The sequence below is a fragment of the Bison bison genome, unplaced genomic scaffold (genome assembly GCF_000754665.1).
Source record: "Bison bison bison isolate TAMUID 2011002044 unplaced genomic scaffold, Bison_UMD1.0 scf7180017864453, whole genome shotgun sequence".
NCBI lineage: Eukaryota > Metazoa > Chordata > Mammalia > Artiodactyla > Bovidae > Bison > Bison bison.
Window position 1 is genome coordinate 2,143,821 of NW_011495015.1, and position 22,177 is coordinate 2,165,997.

The 22,177-nt window shown below is 37.7% G+C and overlaps 1 protein-coding gene across 1 annotated transcript in view; it reads right to left on the reverse strand.

Annotated features, from left to right (window-relative positions):
* Positions 1-3,660: 3,660 nt before the first annotated feature.
* The window catches only part of NDUFV2 (NADH dehydrogenase (ubiquinone) flavoprotein 2, 24kDa), a 25,818-nt gene continuing 7,301 nt past the window's right edge, over positions 3,661-22,177 (reverse strand). The window contains exons 2-10 of the mRNA XM_010859118.1: positions 21,718-22,169; positions 21,569-21,595; positions 18,133-18,198; positions 16,668-16,730; positions 16,464-16,580; positions 14,116-14,284; positions 12,718-12,827; positions 9,193-9,269; positions 3,661-3,815 (exon numbers count right to left, since the gene is read on the reverse strand). Coding sequence (XP_010857420.1) covers positions 3,722-3,815; positions 9,193-9,269; positions 12,718-12,827; positions 14,116-14,284; positions 16,464-16,580; positions 16,668-16,730; positions 18,133-18,198; positions 21,569-21,595; positions 21,718-22,169 — 1,175 coding nt within the window. The 3' untranslated portion in view covers positions 3,661-3,721. The remainder of the gene's footprint in view (positions 3,816-9,192; positions 9,270-12,717; positions 12,828-14,115; positions 14,285-16,463; positions 16,581-16,667; positions 16,731-18,132; positions 18,199-21,568; positions 21,596-21,717; positions 22,170-22,177) is intronic.

The following is a 22,177-nucleotide window of genomic DNA, read 5'->3' on the forward strand; positions in this document are numbered from 1 at the left end:
AACCTTTTTAGACAAATTTCGGTGCATTTTCCCCCAACCGCTCGGGGCACTGCCAGCTGGAGCACTGCGCAAAGGAAAAGTCACCGCCTGGGCAGCCCCGCTGCTGGCAGTCTGACTTCCTCTGGAGGTTAATCCGCGACAGTTTGTACTTGCCCTTATTTAACCACCGAAGGGATTACATAATCGGAGGGAAACCATTTTATTCTGAGTTGCTTCTGGTGGCTTTTTATTTACAAGGAGGTTAATCCGCGACAATTTGTGCATGCCTTTATCTAACCATCAGAGGGCCCTCATCGTTGTGGCCTCTAAACTACAGCACGGGTTTGTGACTTAGTGAAGTTACGAGTTTGTCATTAATCAGCAGATGAGATATTTCAGACAGTGAAAGCTACATCCCAGTATTTAATTATATAAAGCATAAACTTGCATTAAAGATCACTATTTTTCCTTTCCTACATTTCTCCCATCTTTAAATACATCAGGTTCAAAAAAAAAATAAATAAATAAATACATCAGGTTCAAATGAGTAGTAAGAGTGCACCTTGTGGCTAGAAGTGGAACACTGTTACATTAATTTGCATATTTATGGCATGAAGTAACAAATCCACTAAAAATTTATAATCAACTCGTCTGACTTCTCAAGTGGTTGATCTGGTTCTCATTTAACTCAATGTAATGACGAAAGCAATAACTTTCTACAGCAGTACAAGCCTCAGTTAAAAACTGAAAGCAAATCTTGAATTTGCTGAAATCAGTTAACCATAATTTATGGCAATAACTACATGCACAGCCTTGTTACTTAAAAATCAGATTACGTGGGTGATTGTGATCCAAGGCATTGTACTGACTATGACTAAGGACACTATCTGTACAAAGTTCATTGTAGAAGTTTGTAAAATTTCTACAACTTGCAAAAAAATTTTAATTTAAACTCCTTTTAAGATTATATGTGACACATTATAAATCAGCCACAGTTACTGGAAAGGTTCAAATGAAACTTATGAAGGGAAGAGGAGCTAATTTTCCTTTTTAATGTGAAACTAGAAGTACATATCAAGAAGGTAATTCTTATTATGGATATAATAGGATAGAGGCCTGAAAAGAAGCTGGAGCTAGTTGACTATGTTGCTAAGGCTCTTCATTGTAGAGCCCTTTGATTAGTTCAAATGTCTTCAGCAAGTGGGCAAAATGTTTTTTTAGTAGCACCAGGAGGTCAAGGATCCCAAGCAATAAACATCACTCTTAGCCAAGGTTAAGTTTTATCACACTTATTTAGGATTATTACTACCAGACACTTAAAATGTGCATATGTGGTATGTGAAATAGAAGCCATCTGCAAAATTTACTTTCTTTCCAACTTACTTCTTACCGTTAGAATCAACTACTGTTATGTTTTCTACATGCAGTTCAGTTAGATCATTCAAAAAATCCTGCCATATTTCAGGAAGGTAAATTAATAAAAAATACAATCTCAGTCATGGCTTACCATATTGACAGTCTATACAGATATAATGCTTGGGCAGTGAATACCCATATGATTGTCACTTGCTGTAGGATTTACTAGGACAGTCACTCTGTCCACTTACAGCAAGTACTTCTGAGGAACTGGTAGCCTTCCCTAGCAACATTCAGCAGCCACTCCAAAAACCACCAGAAAAGCCAGGTATGAGAATTTTTGCCCAATAGGAAGAATGACAAGTTGAATTATTTGTTGCTTTATTTTTGTAATATGAACATTTCCTCCCTAAATATCTCTTTTTGAAAAAAACAGCACAGAGCTAGGAACTGAGAAGAGGAAATGAGGGAGCAAGTGGTGTTAGTTAGATACATCAACAACGCCAGCTTCTCTTTATTGGTTTAAGAAGCAGGCTAGGCTATAGCTGTCATCTCTAGCAACCGAAAACTGGCAAAGAGTTTTGAATCAGTGTGTTCATATATCTTTGGAACCATCGTGGATTACTGTAATGAAATTTTACCTGCCAGATGTTTTTAAAAGCCTATCTGTAATTATTAAAAACCAGTGCTCTTATGTAAAAAATTAGTACAATTTTCAAGAAGAATGGGCAAAAAAAGTTTAAGCAAGATTCAACTCAAAATCCTAATACATACTACTGTAGTGCAATGTAAGTGATGATCTAAAAGTATGTTTTGATAATGGTATAACAGTATGCCTATTAAGACCTAAACAAATTTTCTGCTTCTAAAATAGAACATAATAACCAATATCCTTAATACATAACTTGTTTTCTCAACCAGTATCTGAAACCTTCCCCTACTTGGGAAAAAAAAAGTCAAGAAAGTTAGACAATTTTTACAATAGTAACTTTAAAGGAATTTATTTAAATTTTTCATAATTTTTAATTTTTTTGTATGTATTTTTTCATAATTTCAAATAAAAGCCTAACAGCTAACAAAGAGAAGACAGACTATTTTTTTAAAAAAAGAAAAAAAATAATAAAAGCATTCCATTGCCTATGGGAAGAAGGTCTGAGGGCTCTGGGGCAGAAGGGAGCATTTTCACTGTTATTTTTTTGTGCCTCTTGAAAAATTACTTTTGCTGTTACCTTCTTAGGTGAAAAATGAAAATTTGTAAAGGCAGTCTCAAAAAGTAAAATGTTTGTTCATGTTTTTAAGCATCATATACTCATCTGTCGTATGACTAAGGCCAACCAGTGACTTGGAAAAATCCTGAAACAGTTGGATTATTTAGATCTACCCCTGAATTAAAGCTGGCTATTAATTTTTTATTCCAGCTTGCAGAACACATAGCTAGTTTCCTGAACTGGATGTTATATACAAAGGGTTTTATTCTAAGTTGAAGTATGCATTCGGTTTCTAAGCTTGTAATATGCATTCAACTGAGGAGCATATTTCCCATTCCCACTGAACTTTCAAACTTAAGTTATACTTCCAGTTCCTTCACCTAGTTAGTTTTTGTGTACCTGCAGTGTCTGAGAAGGCAATGGCACCCCACTCCAGTACTCTTGCCTGGAAAATCCCATGGACGGAGGAGCCTGGTAGGCTGCAGACCATGCGGTCGCCAAGAGTCAGACACGATTGAGCGACTTCATTTTCCCTTTTCACTTTCCTGCATTGGAGAAGGAAATGGCAACCCACTCCAGTGTTCTTGCCTGGAGAATCCCAGGGACGGGGGAGCCTGGTGGGCTGCCGTCTATGGGGTCGCACAGGCTCGGACATGACTGAAGCGACTTAGCAGCAGCAGCAGCAGCAGTGTCAGAAGAGTGAAGAATAATGTCAAAGTGTTTTGTACCTTCCTTCTTTAAAAATAATAAACAGTACATCTAAGTACATCTAAAGACAACTACCTTATCGTTGTTACACCTACAGTCTGCTTGACGTATCACTTACCAGTTGAAATTACAGTAACTTTGTGCCACAATATAAAAATGTTTAAAGAAAATACTAACAAATAAGGTTTATAGAGAGATCATATTAAGATTTGGCTACGGCTAAAGATGGGAGAGCAAAATATACTTGAAATTTGACAGAATTTTTATTTCACAGTACCCTAATATTGATAAAAGTGAAGAGGCAGTTGAAAATGGTGCTCTGAAGTTCTGACATGATACTTAATAGCTGTAAGTTGCTAGGTTACAAGCAAGGTGTACACAGATGGAAATGAACAAGTAGTATAAAAAGTTTAGGTAGATAGGAGATTCATATTTTATTTTTCCACTGACATATTTACAGCGAATATAAATTAAAGGCCTGCTTGCACACCAAACCCAGGTCCTTTTGGTGGTTCAGTCAAAGAGGTAAGACCTCCAGCTGGCTCACAGGAGAAGCGTCCACTCCTGAAAGAAAAGTAACATTAAGCTGACTGCTAATGATTACCATTTATAATTGTTACCTCACAACAGCCCAGATAAGAAACTATTTCTCTCCCAAGAACTAGCATGGACTATTTAATGCAAACATCACTACTGCTGCAAGATTTTCACTTCCTAAATATGAAAACTGATATATAGAATATGAAATATGAAAAATATAAAAATAATCCTAATACTAGTTCTCACTCAGCAGTGAACATATATCAGTGGCTCATTAAATCTTTACAACAATGCCAAGAGACAAGGGACACTGGCCAGAGTGTTTTACAGACACAGAAACCAAGGCTGGGGTGAGTCAGCGTCTGCCCAGAGATGAAAGCTAAGAACTCAACCCCAGAGGACGTTTTCAAAAATCATGTTTTAATAAACTAGAGCATTACATTTATTCTTTTTATATTTGAATTTTATTTTGACTTGAGATCCATTGTCACAGGGAACACATACTTAATATACTATACTTGGAAACAGAAACTGAATTCTTTGAGAGATTTGAGGGTTTGGGAGGATGTCCCTTAGAAGCAGTGAAGATGAAATTAATTTGTATTGATGTTTTTAAAGGCTAAATTATTAGTATTTTTCAACAGTAGGCTCCAGATCAGGGTGGCTATCACAGCCACACAGAAAACAGGAACAGGTCCTCCTACAGTTCTATGAAGAGAGGCAGCAAGAGGTAGATGAACCTGTCCTCTTTTCACCCCCACACATACTTTCCCAGGTGATCTTTCAGGCTCAACCTCTGTCCTGTCTGACCTCTGCTGCTAGAGCCTCGCTCAGCACCTACTCCTGTTTCACCCTCCTATTCCCTGGCTTTGTTCATTTACCTTGTTCCTGCCACAGATTTCAGCTGAAGAACTTACTCAATTAAATCTTTTTATTCCCTCTGGCTTTGCCCTTCACATTCTGTCATCAATCTTACAAGTCTATTTTTAGAGCCCTAGAAAATCATTTGTTGAGGGGACAGGAAAATGACACCACATAATCATTTATAAGCTCTTTCAAGATATTATATAATGCAAGTAACTAGTATAATAAAGAATACCTACAAAGTCAGAAATCAGTTAATATATCTGCATTATAGGTTTACTATGAAAACCAAATACAAAAGCAGTCACTACACTATCTGTTAGAGCCTAAAATTAAAGTTGTAGGGTAAGTGGCAAAATGCTATAAAAACAGTATTTTGCTTTGTAATTTTTTTTAATGTTAACTGGTAGCAACCCCCTCTAGTATTCTTGCCTGGAGAATTCCATGGACAGAAGAGGAATCTGGTGGGCTATAGTCTATGGGGCCACAAAGAGTCAGCCACAACTGAGCAGGCTCACTTGCTGCTCTTGACTACCAGTAAAACAATAAATTAATTCACTTTGAGGGACCTTTCTTCTCCTTACTATGTTCCTTCTTGTGGAAGACGTTTTCTGTACCCCAAAGAATTCTGTAAAATTTAAAATATCTTTTTAAAACTAAATATGAAGAATTCAAGTTGGATTTAAAATTAGTTTCAGATAATCCATACTAAAAAACAACCTCTATTCATCAGTAATTTGAAAGCAGGGTTAGATGTTATGTTCAATACTTTAAAAACAATCCCTAGCACACAAATATTTATAAATGTCAAAAGAAGGAATATTATATTACCATCAGTTTAGCATTTTCTTTCTAGCCATCATTTACCAAAATAAAAACAGTTCTGAACCACAGAGACAGTTATCTTTACCAGTTCTGGCCAGAGTATACATGATAGCAGGGCTCAAAAGTCAGTTACCACAGAACCAGTTTTGCACCTCTGTCAAATATTAAGGCAGAGCACTTTATTATAAAAATACTAATAAGAAGTAGCCAGATTTGGATAATTTAAAGAATAACTATAGCTGTATTTTGATTACTGCCATTTTATTCACTTAAAAAATTTTGGGCTGCACCACGTGGCATGTGCGATCTTAGTTCCCACGCACTATGTCCCTGCAGTGGAAGCGCAGAGTCCTAACCATTGGACAGCCGGGGAATTCCCTATCTCAACTTTTTAAATAAGAGGTAATAAGAAGGAAGTAAAAATAGATTGAGAAACCAGTAATTCTAAAGTCTTTGGCTCAAATCTGGAACAATGTCAAAAACTCCCACTGAAGAACTATTTAAAATTACTAATAAGCAACATCCCTATTATTAGATGTCGAAAATGCTTAACTGTGCTACTTAGTTCCTGTTTATTAATGTTCAAATACAATGTTACAGTACCCCCTGGATTAAAAACAAACTCTAATTTTACCCCTGGTAATCTCATCCAGGGGCTTCCCTGGTGGCTCAGACTATAAAGAATCTGCCTACAGTCCAGGAGACCCAGGTTCAATCCTGGACAGAGGAGTCTGGTGGGCTAGTCCCTGGGGTCGCAGAGTTGGACACAACTGAGCAACTAACACACACAATCTCATCCAGACTTACAACTTTAAATGCCATCTATTAATATAATAACTTGGAGAAGGCAATGGCACCCCACTCCAGTACTCTTGCCTGGAAAATCCCATGGATGGAGTAGCCTGGTAGGCTGCAGACCATGGGGTCGCGAAGAGTCGGACATGACTGAGTGACTTCACTTTCACTTTTCACTTTCATGCACTGGAGAAGGAAATGGCAACCCACTCCAGTGTTCTTGCCCAGGGACGGAGGAGCCTGGTGGGCCGCTGTCTATGGGGTCGCACAGAGTTGGACACGACTGAAGCGACTTGTCAGCAGCAGCAGCAATACAATAACTAACAAATCCCCAATGTGTATTTCCAGCCCTAATGTATTCCCTAAATTCCAAGCTTGTATCTACCTTTTAGCCACTCTACCATGAATGTCTAAGTAGGCATCTCAAACATGCTAAGTAGCACATCTAAAACAAAGTGACTTTTCTTCCCCAAATTTGCCCTACCTCAAATCTTCTTTAGTTAAAGGAATCAGAGGTACTCATACTAAAAAGTCAGGAAGCATTCATAATTCCTCTGTCCCACAACATCCATTAAATTTTAAACTATTTTTTACACAGCAACTAGGATGATACTTTTAACAAGATCACGCCTATCATTCCCTGCTGAAAACACTCAACAGTTTTTTATACTGAGGATTCAACCCAAATTGCTTACCTGGGTCTCTACCTCTGACCTCTTCCTCCCTCATCACCTCACTTCAACCATAATGTCGTTTTACCTTTCCTCCAGGACCTTAACACATCTTTCCCCTCTAAAACACTGTTCCTCCAGATTTTTACATGATTCCTTTGGGCTTATTCAGGTCATTAACTTACCACCTGAGAAAGGCCTCCCCTGACTAAATTTACCTCCAATCATTCTCCCAGCATTTATTACTCAGATATTACACCAATTAAAGGACTTCCCTGGTGGCTCAGACGGTAAGGCGTCTGCCTACAATGTGGGACTCCTGGATTCAATCCCTGGGTTGGGGAGATCCCCTGGAGAAGGGAATGGCAACCCACTCCAGTATTCTTGCCTGGAGAATCCCACGGACAGAGGAGCCTGGTGGGCTACGGTCCATGCGGTCACAAAGAGTCGGACACGAATGAGCAACTAAATTTTCACTTTACACCAGTTGTCTTCATCACTAGAATATAAAATATATGACGACTTTACCTTGTTCATAATTTGTACACACAACCTAAGATATAGTGACTGGCACACAGCACGTATCCAGAAATATTTGTGAAACAAATGCTGAGGGAATGCAATAAAGTAGACAAAGCAAGAGAAATACTGTAATGTGAAATGCAAGAGGCTGCACTTCAGCAGCTTCCATAATGGAGACTGATTCTTCAAAGTGGAAATGTTTTATTCCTCAAAATATTTTCAGTGTAGCCCAAGAAAGTGAGGAAGCAGGAAGAGAATGCCAAGCCTCTTTTAAGTAAATTCATTTCAAGTGTTGAAAGAACAGTGTGTTTTTTAGGGGCCAGCTTGCCTTTGCTAAACTTAAGTTATCCTGAACTGACCTCTTTTTCTCATTGTATGTTAGTTGTTTAGTCATGTCCAACTCTATGTGACCCCATGAACTATAGCCCACCAGGATCCTCTGTCATGGGATTCTCCAGGCAAGAATACTGGAGTGAGTTGCCATTCCCTTCTCCAGGGGATCCTCCCACCTAGGGATCAAACCCGGTTCTTCTGCATTGCAGGTAGATTCTTTACCATCTGAGCCACAAGGGAAGTCCCTTTTTCTTACTAGGTAGGGTCAGTTGTCAGCCAGAACACTGAGGGAGTACTTCCAGCAGACCACAAAACCATGCACAGCCTCTTGACCCAGTAATTCAACCTCAGAGAATTGTTGTTTACAACAAAAAGTAGGAAAATATATTTTAATACAGTGTCATAAAGGTCACATCATAGTTGTCTCAATATATCAGAATACTATATGGCCTTTAAAACCTACAAATATGTTGAGACAAGGAAAATTTCATGACATAAGCAGAAAAAAAATACAAAGGGAATACGACTATTAAACTATGCAAACATTGCTAGTATTAAGAGAGAATTTTAAGTAATGTGAACACTTAGATAAGGAATAGGAGTTTGTTTGGAAGCAAAAGTTCAGGGTGAAAACAGAAAGGAATAATTAGAATAACATAACCTGGATAAACAATGTTTAAGTTGAAAAAGATCTAGATATTCTAACTGATTGTAAGCACAATGTAATGGTATAATGATGTGAGGTAAGAATTGATGTAATTAGACTGCATTATTATAAGCATGATGTCTGGAATAAAGATGACAGTCCCACAGTGTTCTACATGCTGAGTATGTATCTCAAATACTGTGATTAGGCCAAGTATCACATTAAGAAAGTCATCAGCCAACTAGAAGACATACAAAGGAGGGAGACCAAAACTATGCCATGTAAGGAAAAACAACGAAATAACTGTGGATATTAAGATATGAGAAAAGAGATGAGGAAGATGACATAGCTGTTTCGAGTAACTAAAGATCTGTCATTTGGAAGAGGTCTAAAAATTATCCTGTGTTTGTTCAAAGGAGAGAATCTTGGGACCTCTATGTGGAAAAGAGGAAGACAGACATTGAGTCAAATTCTGGCAGCATGAACTTTTAAACAACGAAATAGGTTTCTATTTGTAGTAAATCTGCCTTCTTTATAAATATCCAGGTATATACCAGATGATTATCTGACAGGGTTTTAGAGAGGGTAAAAAAATCATTTCTTTAAATGACAAGTTGGTTTAGACAGCATTCAAGGCTCCTGAAAACTCTGAAAGACTTACAGTATAAAATTTTTTAAGTTTACATGAAAGACTAACTTAGGTTAAGCCATTAAAATTTATTAAAAAGAAATAAAAAAAAAATACCTCGGCCCAGGTTTTGGGATTTTGCCAGCCTTCAGTTCATCAATAATTTCTTCAATATCTTTAGGTGTCAGATCCTCCTAGGAAAAAAACATAAAACAGTCATATTAAAATTACATCCTACTACTAAAATCAGTGTGAATCCCTAGTATCAGTTTCTTATTGTCTGTCCCAGTTCACGAGTTACTTACCAAGGCAGCACACCTGAGTAACTCTTAGACATAGCCTGTCCTGCCAGATGCAATCGCAGTAGGAGCTACAGCTGAAGGGGCAGCACAAAGCGCGGTGCTCTGAGGGGGACAGTTCTGCATTTGAGCTCAAGTTCCAGCACTTACTAGCCAATCTTAGAGAAATTACTCAGCTTCCCCAAATTTGTTTCTTCATTTCTCAACTGACTTCAGAGTGTTTTGAGGTTTAAAAGCGAAAATACATAAAATAGAACACAGGCATGCACATGCTCAACAAATGCTATATCCCTGAAGAATCGGTGAGATGCACTGGCATTCATAAACAGTACATGCCTAGTATCTATCGCTAAGCTAAATACCTAATACTCTAGTGATATCTTCTTGATTTCACAGGTGAAATTCAACCTGTTTCAAACTCCACTTAATTTTCCAAGGGAAAAGTAATTTGGGACATATTTATTTAAAAAATTCTGACTGTCCAATCCCCATTTCAAACACAGTAGCTTTGTATTTTGTACACTGTACACCTGTGTAAAATTCTGACCTCAAGAAAGGATTGTTATTTAAATAATAAATACAATTAAAACACACAGACACACTCCTAACCCTGGCTACGTGATAGGTTTAGTCAAAACAGAACAGGGCAAGATTAAAATAAGAGGAAAATGCCTAAACTACGTTATATCCCCTCTACCCCTCTATTAAGTCCTTAAGATGTTTTGAGGCCTCTGGTACTAGAATAGAGAATCATGCTTCCACACAGTGTCTTCAGTGCCTTGCCATACAGAAGCCCTTTAACAGATGATAAACATTTATAGAAATAAAAACTGCTTAGAGTTCAAAAGATGCTCAGAACCTCAAAACTGTAAGGAATCTTTAAACTCATCTAGTGATTTTTATCCCTCACAACTCTTTACTATGAAAATTTGAAAAGTATACATGAATAATCATGAATGAAAGTCACCCATTTGTGTCCAACTCTTTGAGACCCATAGACTGTACAGTCCATGGAATTCTCCAGGCCAGAATACTGGGGTGGGTAGCCTTTCCCTTCTCCAGGGGATCTTCCCAACCCAGGGATCGAACCCAGGTCTCCCGCATTGCAGGCAGATTCTTTACCAGCTGAGTCATGAGGGAGGCCCACATGAATAATCATATTTCTTGTCATATCTGAATTATGTACAATATGCCTCTGGTTTTGTGTTTGTACTGTACCATTTAAAAGCAAGCTACAGATATCATGACACTTTACCTTAATAACCACAGCAGGCATCTCCTAAGAACTTTTTTTTTTGGCCATGCCACGTGACTTATGGGATCTTGGTTCCCTGACTAGGGATTGTACTTGGGCCACAACAGTGAAAATGTGGAGCTTTAACCACTGGACCACCATGGAACTCCCAGAATATTCTTAAATGTTCTTAAATAAAACAATGCGATTATCACACCCAATTAACAATAATTCCTTAATAAAATCAAATGTCAAGACCATATTCAAATCTACCCAACCATCCTCAAAATGTATATTTTTTCCCTAATTGGTAGCCATTCAAAGTTTATGTGACTATTTCATTTTATCCACCAGTCAACTGAGACCCATAAAAGTTACCTGCCTTACCAAAGACCAACCACGACTAGCTGCAAGAAGCTCTTGCATAAACCCATGGTCTACTATATTTAAACTTACAGTGCTTCATACAAAGCCTTGACTGTCTAATTCCTGCTTAAATTAAGATTGTCCTGATTATGAGTAAATGGCAGAAATGTAGGAAAGGGAAAGTTATTGCCATATTTTTAAAAGGTATTTTTTTTTACATATGAGAAAGAGGGGGTAAGAAATTTGAATCACCATCATTAAAATGAAGAAAATCCCTATAGGTAATAGAAGTATCCTAGAAAGGTAAAATGCCAAAGAAGTCCAATTTCATGTTCATTTAAAATAAAATCATAGATTTCCATTTCAGGCATGGCAGGCTAGCTATCCTGACTGAATGTCCTGCTTTAACAACTATAAATGCTGAATAAAATGAAAAACAAAAACTTTAAAATTTTATTAAGACATTGACAAGGAAAAAGTACTCAGAGGTCCAAAACTCAATGAAAACTTTAGGGAGACAAGTGGAACACCAAACAAACTTGGCTTCAGGGTGTCACAGCCTACAGGGGCAAGGTACAAAGTCACGGGCACAGGAGGGCATCCAAACCACACAAAGTGGAGACACCCAAAGGGTATTTTCTCAATATAAAGGAAACCAGAAAATAAAACTGCCCTCAAAACACCCTGCTAGTCTGGAACCTTACACTTCAGGGGAAGAAGAGGAAGGATATAAGGAGAGGAGATTTCTTTTGGGCCAGTAGTATTTCCAAGAGCAAGAGAGAAGTAACATCAACTTCTGGAAGAATCTACTTTCAACACGGGCCTAAAAGAATTTCCATAAAGAAACTTCTAAGAGTTATGAGCTAACAAGATATTATGAATGAAAACCACGATATAATTAGGGTAGCAAGCAATTAAAAAAGATAACTAGAAAATGCCACACACCTGGATATTAACAACTCTAAAAAAAAATAGGTCAAAGGAATAAAATTGCAAAACTTTAAAATATTTAGAACTAAATGATAAAAATATTACTTATCAAAACTTGTGAGATCCAGCTAAAGCAAATTTTAGAGAAAGGTATGATACCATCTCTGTAAAATTTTTAAAAGACACAACAAAGTATGATTACCATGCCTGGATACATAGATTTTGAAAGTTTAAAAAACACATACAGGAAGAGTACATACTAAATTTATGATAGTGATTATCTCTGGGAATGAAAGGAAAGGAACAGGATTTTGAATGGGGGTAGGGGAGGTTTACCCTCAGGTATAGCTTATTTCTATGTCATGGCAACCCACTCCAGTATTCTTGCCTGGAGAATCCCATGGACAGAGGAGCCTAGAGGGCTATAGTTCATGGGGTCAAGCACAGTACATGTATAATAACAATGATAAAAATTATAATACCTGAAGCACATGTGGCAAAATGTTATTTGTTAAGCTGTGGTGTTTATTTTTTGTATTTAAGTTTTTGTTATTTAAAAGTTTTTAAAATGTATCCTGGAGTTAAATGCAAAAATGTTTAATGATGATAACTTTTTTTTGGATGACAATTTTTGAAAAATGTTCTGGTGGACAATAATGAGGAAGCTAAAACTGACATATTTTTATTAATAATTATTTGATTTTTAATAAAGTTTGAAACCACAAAAAAAACTTCAATATTTATACCAACAGGAAATCAAGTATTTTAAATATAATGTCATACAAGTTTAATTTACATTAAGTAAATACTCACATAGTAGTTGTCATTTATTTGAACCATTGGTGCATTTACACAGGCCCCTAAACATTCAACTTCTATAAGAGTGAAAAGTTTGTCAGGTGTAGTCTCTCCAACCTTTATTCCTAAAAGTGTAAATAAGCACTGTAAGGATCAGATAATATTTTAATTGCAACACAGTTTAAGGAAAAAACAACATCAACCCATTACAGAGGCATGTAAAAAGTATTTAAGAGCACTGAATTTCTTAAATTAAACAAACTCTGTATAATTATTATAGAACATTCAAGGATTTCTTAAGTGGACCTGTTCCTTTCTCAAACAGTCAAATTTCAAGGGCCTTATCTCTAGTGTTTATTGTTACATAACAGTGTATCAGACCATATAAATTTTGATCATTGATAATTAACCTACTATTGTATTGTAGCTATACAATCAGACTGGGGAAGACTCAGAAAACAGTTAATGTCAAAGATCATTAAGAATGTGAGGATAGTAAGTACTCTCAAATCTTTAGGGAAGGCATTTTGATAAAATCTGACTCGGCAAGTCTACATTTTGGAAACACCTTCGTGCACTTGGACAAGTATGCAAAGAGATGCATACGTGAAAGTAATTGCAGCATAATTTAACTTACATAGAAAATGAGGCAGACATACATATTATCATAGTCCAAATCAAGTGCAAAAAAGCAAACAGACATATTACATTCAACAATGAAAATAATTAAAACATTAGCTCTTAATCTGATATACCCAACTGTCATCACAAATTTACCTCAGAGGTACTGTCGTCACAAAACTGTACCTTAGAGGTCGGGGGATGGAATTTTAAGCAGACTTCAGCCTCTGTTTTATATACTTTAATACTGTCCAGCTATTTTTACAACATGCAAGTACTTTATATTCAGTAACAATAAGATTAAGAAACACCTCCTTTTACTTCATTTGATATGTATAGTGATAAACGTGACAATGGCAGTTTGCCCCTGTAGTAACATCTTCTTCCACACTTCCCTTCCTGAAGCATTCTTCCTGTTTCAAATCTTATTTGTTCCAAGTCTTGTTTAGAAGAATGAGGATAATACAGTCACTTCACGTGCCACATGCTATCACACAATGAGTGAAACTTACTTTTCTAAGCAACGAACACTTTAAAATTTTAAGACGCTTTTAAAACATACTCAGTGATTACGAAAGAAAATATGAAAACTCAGCTTTGAGAATGAAAACTAAAGAATACAGAATAGGAAGAAATAATGGTGGGCAAACACAGTAAGACAAAAATTTACTCATCAAGTACAGATATGATATGTAATGATAGTAAAAGTTGGAAAATTTAGGTAGAAAGAGGTCACATTTCAAAAGACAAATCTATTTTTTATAAACATTATAAATATACTGTGCCCCATACCAAGTTTTTTCTGAATGGCTTCCAGTATGCTGTCAGAGTTTCGGAGCATGCAAGGTGTGGTAGTGCAGACTTGAATGTGATACTTTCCAACAGGCTTTCGATTATACATTGTATAAAAAGTTGCTACTTCATACACTCTCATTGGAGGTACTTGTAAAATTTCTGCAACCTAAAATATTTTAATAATACGGTTACAATGTTTATTAATTGAGTTTTAGATATGTCATAAAAAACAATTTCAATACTGCTTCAATTTGGTTAAAACCAAAAAAGTTCTTTAGAAGCAGAAACTACATCTGTATTTGATATCTGCGAGGCTTAAGTCCTTCAATTTTGACACTTAAAAATCACACACATATCCAGGTCTTGACATGAAAAAAGAACTCGTTAAATGGCATTTCAAATAATGACAAATATATTAAACTTTTTCTTATCAGGGATTCTAAAGGAAATGTATTCTCAAAAGACATCCAACCCTGGGCTCGTAGCTATGTTGAATCTAATTCTGTGGTACTAAATCAGGCTTACACCTCTGAACCTGGGGAACTCTCTCAAAATATACAAGCTGGCATCCACTCAATGGGATAATTGTAAGGCCCTGGTGTCTAACTAAAATAGTTCTCCTGAGCTGCTGTTGTGTACCTCCCTATACCTTGGTGATGGTTAAGTAACAATGCATGGGCCTCTGGATATTGTTTTTGTTGTAAGGTTGGGCTTTTCTTGGAGGGGAAAGGGCAGTAACATTAAAAGTCTCAAAGTGGAAAGAATTTTGATTGTATTCTCTGTATGCTATTTCTTCCTCTCGTGTACATACACATCCAGTTCTACATAGAATAGGACAATATTTTTAAAACATTTTTCACATTGGTTTCTCATTTATTTTGCTCTGCTAAGCTTGACACTCAGCAAGACTTTCAACAAGCTTACCATTATCAAAAACATAAATTTTTCAAAACAAAGTTATTTATGATTAGAAACACACCTAAATCATCACTAAGGAAGTTGGCTGTTATAAAAATAATGAGGAATTTAGAAATGCCCCCAAACATTTATTTATTGAAATAAAAAAGCACTTATGTTTACTAAGTATATTACTAACCAAACTTGCTTTATAACATTTTTCATAATCAAAACAAATCAACAAGGGTCCATAACACTGTTAGAGTACCGTGCCAAGTAAATAAGAGATCGATGAACTCTTATCTAAAATTTGCATCCAGGATTCCATTAGATAAACTGAGGACATTCCTAGACTCTAAGAAAGACTCTTAAGACATTCCCCTTGTCACAATGAGAAAGTGACAAGGGGAATGAAGCAGAGCAGAATTTCTGCAGAAGTCAGTCAAGTACAAACTGCACAGAATTAGAGATGAGTCAGCCCCAGCTCTACCACTTAGAAATAATAATATATTAATTGGAAGAGCTCTATCTTGTCCAGAATCATCACCACAGATGAGCAAGTCCAGAGAAAAATCGGATCTCTGAGCTCAAAGTAAAATATATTTTCCATTATATCAATGGAATAATAATCACACTGGCTTATTAGCCATGTGATTCTTGCAAGAATCAAATAATATATATGGCTTTGTATTACACTCATAAATGATACACTATAACATAATACCATACAAATGTAGTACATTAAAAGGATATGAATAAAGTTATAATCTGGATTACTGCTGAAAACACTATTAGGAAAAAAATGAATCCTAAAATATGCGTGAATATACTAACTGTATTTAAATGGGTCACTCAAAAGATTTCCCTAGGTTGTTGATTCCAAGCTGCCATAATCAAATGTCACAAATACCATGTATTATAAGGATTTTAATTAAAGCCTGAGGCCAAAAATGCAAAGTATTAAAAAGATTCACATTAGCTGTGAGATCTTTTTCTCTGCAATTCTAGTATTTAAACAGTACATTCCTTTTCAGAATATCCTGACAGCAAATTATACATATTTGGGATCTTTTTTTCCCTCTCAAAGACAGAAAAAAAGCCTCTTTCACTCTAATGCCCTTACTATTTCTTGCAAGGATAAAAAGCTCCACCCTTTCAGTTTTCTGCATTATTAAAGGAACCAACAGAAACATAAATATAATTTAGGGTATGAGATATAGAAATGATTTGTTATTGTTCAGTTGCTAAGTCGTATCCAACTCTTTGCAACCCCATGAACTACAGCACACCAGGGCTCTTTGTCCCTTACTATCTCCCCGAGTTTGCCCAATCTGGGAGAACTTCAAATTCCTGGATTATGACATTAATGACCGTCAAAGAAATTTCCACATAAGGAAGTTACTATACACAACCTCTCCTCTTTTTTAACTAACACAAAAATGAAGTACCTTGTTCATAGCAGAGATGGGCAGCCATCCATTCTGTCTCTGGGCTAAATCCAGAACTGGAAGCACAGCTGCTGCCTTATGCCCTTCTGGGTAGTTTTTCACAATGGCCTCTATCCTCTGTATCAGAGAAAAAGCGCTTGTTTTTATATCTCTGGAAGATACTAAATATTCTGTAAGTTAATTATAATGTTAATTCAGTCATACCTTATAGTTTTCTGGTGTGAAATCAAATGGAGTTTCTGGGTTATTCTCAGGAGTATCTCTGTGCTACACAAAAGAAAAAAAACATTTCTCAAAATTATCAAAATTCCCTGAAAAGTATGAACAACTTTGTACCTTACTACTACTGATCATTTAATTTCTTCACTTTGATTCAAACATGATATACGTCAATCTATCCTTGCTTCAAAAGCAATGGCTAAACTAATTATTAACTACATATCTGCTAAGTATGATTACCAAAATAATATTAGCAGAATTAAAAAATTTAAACATTTTCAAAATCACCCTTTGTAAGTTATAAAAAGTAGCTTTAGGATCAAAAACCAAAAAAAGTATAATGCAACTTGACGAGAGAATATGATCTTCTAACGTAGTATAATTACAAAAAATTACCGATTATTGGGAAGCCTTATGAAATTAAGACACAAAATTTTGAGCGTGACAATATGTACATTTTTCCAAAAGAATGTACCAGATTATCAAAGGGACCCACTATCTACTACAAAAGCACCATCTCTTCCCAACCAACAGAAACTAGCCCACAGATAGTTTTCCATAACAGAAACTAGCCAACAGCAAGCTTTATTTCTTCTCCAATAAGAGCAGGCCCTTTTCAAACACTGACAAGAAATAGCATGTCAACAGGAAATCAAATGAGTCACACTGAGATTAAAACTTACATCAATTAATGTTTTGTATACATGGTGAAACAGAACTGAATCCCTTGTCAGCTCTCAAAGTTCTGCTTTTTCAAGGACATGGAAAAGGAAACAAAGTTTCTTTGGACAATTATCTCAAATATTTTCAGATGAAGACAACAAAATGGAGAGCAGGACTCTACTTATTAACAGTATGGCTAACTCATTTATTAAGATTCAGCCTTAAAATAATTCATTTTCCAAAACTATACCATCAACTGAATCATCACACAACTCCACTAAACTGCCCTTAAACACTAGATTGATTTCTGAAAAATGTACCTTGTCACAGAAAGGGCATACTTAGTCTTTCTGAATTGTGCAATTGTGCAACCAATCAACATCTACCTGTAGTGAAACCCTGGAAACCAAAAACATGAAGGACAACTGCCAATGTATTTGCTGTATTACTGAAATCCGTGAGTTTCAAGCTGGTGCCATTTTGGGATTCCCCAATTTGCAGCCTCAGAATCTTCAGTCAGCCAACATAAATGATCTTGAAAAATCCACAGTATGACAAGAAATCAGGTTAAGGCTCACGGTTATTTCACCAAGGAATAATCTAAATTCTTAATCCCAGGGTGGCCCTGGTACTAATTTAACTTGAAATGCAGTGAATTCAATTAACTATATTCAAACTCCCACAAACTCCCACTCCAGCAAACACCAAAGATGTTGCTCTTTAAGATAGCTGTATTTAACCACACTTCAAGTCCTTTCATTCTGAAGAAGTCTTAGTAATTACTTACCACAAATAAGGCTCCTCCAGCTCCATTCTGAACAGCTGTCTTATGCAGATTTCTTATATGTTTTCCCTAAAATTTTAAGAAAGTTCAGTAAATCAAATGCCTTATGAAATTTTAAGATCAGTAATTTAAAATAATAGGATCAACTTACAAAGTTACCACTCATGGCTGAGTGGTAAAGGAAATGCAGATTCAAAGGTAAGGTTTCTACCTTGCTTGCCTACAGTACCACACAATAGTCAATCGAAGAGCCAGAACCACAAGCTATATCTCCTACGTTCTTTTGCAGGCAATTGCAGAGCTAATGTACCATTAACTTGCTGCTTTTCACTTATGTCTGAATCAAACTGGATGCCAATTTTTATTCACTATGGATCTTCATAAACATGTTTCATTCTGTAAAAATGTATTGAACGTTACCCCCTTTTCAATCCTTCACTACTTTAGAAAATCCAGCCATAAAAGTATTAGTTCAGAAAGCTGCTCATAATTGACCATACTCAATTACTTTGGAAGGAATCCATTTGATTACTCTTTTTTTTTTTTCCTTTCAACATGAAGGCAAGTCCCAGTCTATCCCATGATGGGCAGCTAAAACTCCAAGAGAAAAACTACAGCCTTAATGTCTTAGGCTTCAAAATCACTGTGGATAGTGACTGCAGCCATGAAGTTAAAAGATGCCTGATGCTTGCAAGAAAAGGTACAACAAACCTAGACAACATAATAAAAAGCAGAGACATCACTGCCAACAAAGGTCTATATAGTCAAAGCTATGGTTTTTCCAATAGTCATGTACAGATATGAGAGGTGGACCACAGTGTAGGCTGAGCACCAAAGAATTGATCTTTTTAAACTGCAGTGTTGGAGAAGACGCTTGAGAGTCCCTTGGATAGCAAGGAGATCAAACCAGTCAATCCTAAAAAAAATCAACCCTGAATATTCACTGGAAGGACTGATCCTGAAGCTGAAGTTCCAATACTTCAGCCACCTGAGGCAGAGCTGACTCCCTGGAAAAGCCCCTGATGCTAGGAAAGATTGAGGGCAGGAGGAGGAGGAGGTGACAGGATGAGATGGCTGAATGTCATCACTGACTCAAGAGACATGAGTTAGAGCAAGCTCCGGGAGACGGTGATGGACAGGGAAGCCTGGCATGCTGTAGTCCATGGGGTCACTGAGTTGGACACAACTTAGCAACTGAACCACCGCCACCACCACAGGAGGGGGATAGGCAAGTGGGAAATCCAGGAAAAGAAAAAGCCAGAAAGAAGCCTCCAGTTCTGTGACTGACTCCAGTCTAGCTACAAGAGCTGAACCGATATGTGAGCTGCTGCCCACAAGGGAGCCAGACTGCAGTCTGAGTCAAGTTAATAGCCTACCTGCAACAATAACTACAACAAAATACTCTTTGGAGGAAATTTTAAAAATTCATAACCTCTATGACCATCATTCACAATATCCAGGACACAATCCAAAAGTATTCAACACACAACAAAAAAGGAAACAACTCATTTTCAAGAAAAAAAGACAACCAGTGGAGATTACCAAATAATAATTTCAAAATGACTACAACAGTGCTTAAGGACATAAAAATATCTTCAATGAATGAAAAGACAGAAATAGAAACCATGAAAAAAGAACCAAATGAAAATTCTAAAACTGAAAACATAATCCATGAAAATGCCACAACCCTTTCACCTCTATGAAAGTAATTAGTGGCTTGGCAGTGAGGCAGCATCAGTTGTAAAGTGATGTCAACAATAAAGAAAACGCTGGGCAATTTACTTAAGGAAAGATGGAAATAAGTCTATTCTGAGTAACTTTTGGCTCCATATTTCATAATTTTTAGCAATTCTTGACAATCATTCAGTAAGTTATTACTGCACGGAAACGAAAAATAAAGTTCAAGGAGATTAAAAATTATGGCTCAAAGTCACACAGGTGTCCTCCACTAGACACAGTACTAAATTCTGGATATTTTTTAATCAATGACAAGCTGAAAAAAGCCTGTGGCTGAAGAAATTGGCAGCTAGCTAATAAAGCTGCAATTATAACAAAATAAGCCATTTCTTTGAAAATGTAAATGATTCCCTTCAAAGTTTCTCTTTTAGGAAAGGAACTTCATTAGTGAAACCTCTTTACTCATATATTTCTGGACTTTTGCTAGGTCATCTGATATCCCAATATTTGTAAAAGATTAGAAGGGCCTGATTATATAAATTATAGAACATCTTCACAATAGCATATCATGCAGCATTAAAAATGACAGAATGTTTACTGACCAGGAAAGTTGCTCAAAATGTATAATGAGAAAAAACAGCCTACAAAAACAGTATGAACAATATGATCTAATTTTTTAAAATTCCGTAAGGTCTTTTCACTGCAGACATCGAAATGTTCACGTTTTGGTAATCTCCCGTTTGATAAAACTACGGGTGATTTTTATTTTTTGAACTTAAATCTATTTGCTGTTCCTAATATTATGCTTTTCTTATTTTGTCCTTTCCACCTAGAATACCCTCTCCCCAGTCCATCTGATCCCACCCCTAATCTATTCCTATTGCTTCTACGAAAAATTATACCACCTTCAAACCAAACTGGATGCTGTATTCATGAGTATCTCTAACACTGCACAGTTGATCCCTGAAGGATACTGAACCCCAGTATCCTAGGGGAGTTGCTAACTGGTTTGTGAGGTTCTTTTTTTGGTGGAGCTGGGGGCAGGGGTGGGAATGGGGCAGTCAGTGCTTGCTGGGGTCTCAGTTCCCTGACCAGGGATTGAACCTGGGCCACAGGCAGTGAAAGCCTGGAATCCTAATCACTAGATCACCAGGGAACTTTCTGTGAAACTTCTAAGTAGTAGAATATACGAACATAACAGTCAGATTCCAAATGAGGTTCCTCCATATACCCTGGTGGCTCAGTCCAGTCGGTAAACAATCTGCACGCAGAGCGGGAGACCCGGGTTCGATTCCTGGGATTGAGATCCCCTGGAGAAGAAAATGGCAACCGACTCCAGTATTCTTGCCTGGAGAATCCCATGGACAGGAGCCTGGCTGGCTACAGTCCCTGGGGTTGCAATGAGTCGGACTCGACTGAGCGACTAAACCACCATATACTCTGGATCCTGCAGTAGTCTAGTATCTACTGTTGAGAAAAAAAAATACGTTTATAAAGTGGACCTGCTTAATACAAATCTGTTGGAGGATCAACTGAAACTTCACGTGTACGGTATTTACTACCTCAAGTTCCTACTGCATAAGACTATCAACTCCACACGAATAGGGGATGTCTAAATCCATAGCTTAACTGTAATATGGGGGAAATAACAGTATCAACCTCTTAAATGAGATTTCGAGTGTGAAGAGTTAACAGTGCTTGGCACACGGAAAGCAGTAGCGGAATGTTGTTCCCTGTCACCATTATTATCCCATTTTGTCACCTGGAGCCCAGCAGGTAAGAGTGCATCCTCAAGCGTTTATTGAGAGACCAAGTCTGCACACGGGAATATCCGAGGACACCAGGGACAAACGTAGAGGCCCAAAGTCCGGAGAAGGTGCGGTGCGGCCACCAGGCGAAACCGGAACTCACTTGCGAGCTGCTGGGCTCCCCCCACGCCCAGAGCCCCGCCGGCCCTTTCCCCTGGGAACCGGCCCCACCGTCCCAAGGCCCAGCCGGGGACGCCCCGCCGTCCCCCTCCTCATCTCTGGGCGCATACTGTTCAGTGAGCACGAACGAGCGTTTCGCCCGGGGACTCAAGTGTCCTTCCCCGAGTGAGACATGCTCGGAGGTCACGGGCGTCCGGCCCGAAGGACTCGGGCGCAGAGACACCCCACTAAGCCAACCTCCCCACAGCCACCGGGGGACCACGGGACGTCCCTCCGCGGAGCAGGACACCCGCGGCCGGCCACGCAAGGGTATCCTGGCGCCGCCCCCCAGCCTCCCGTCCATGGGAGGCCTCGCTCCGCCGCCCCCCGGCCTCCCCGAAGACGGTGAAGGCCGCGGTGTCCTTGCCGCCGCCCGGGACCAGTCCCGGGCCCGGGCTCCCGCG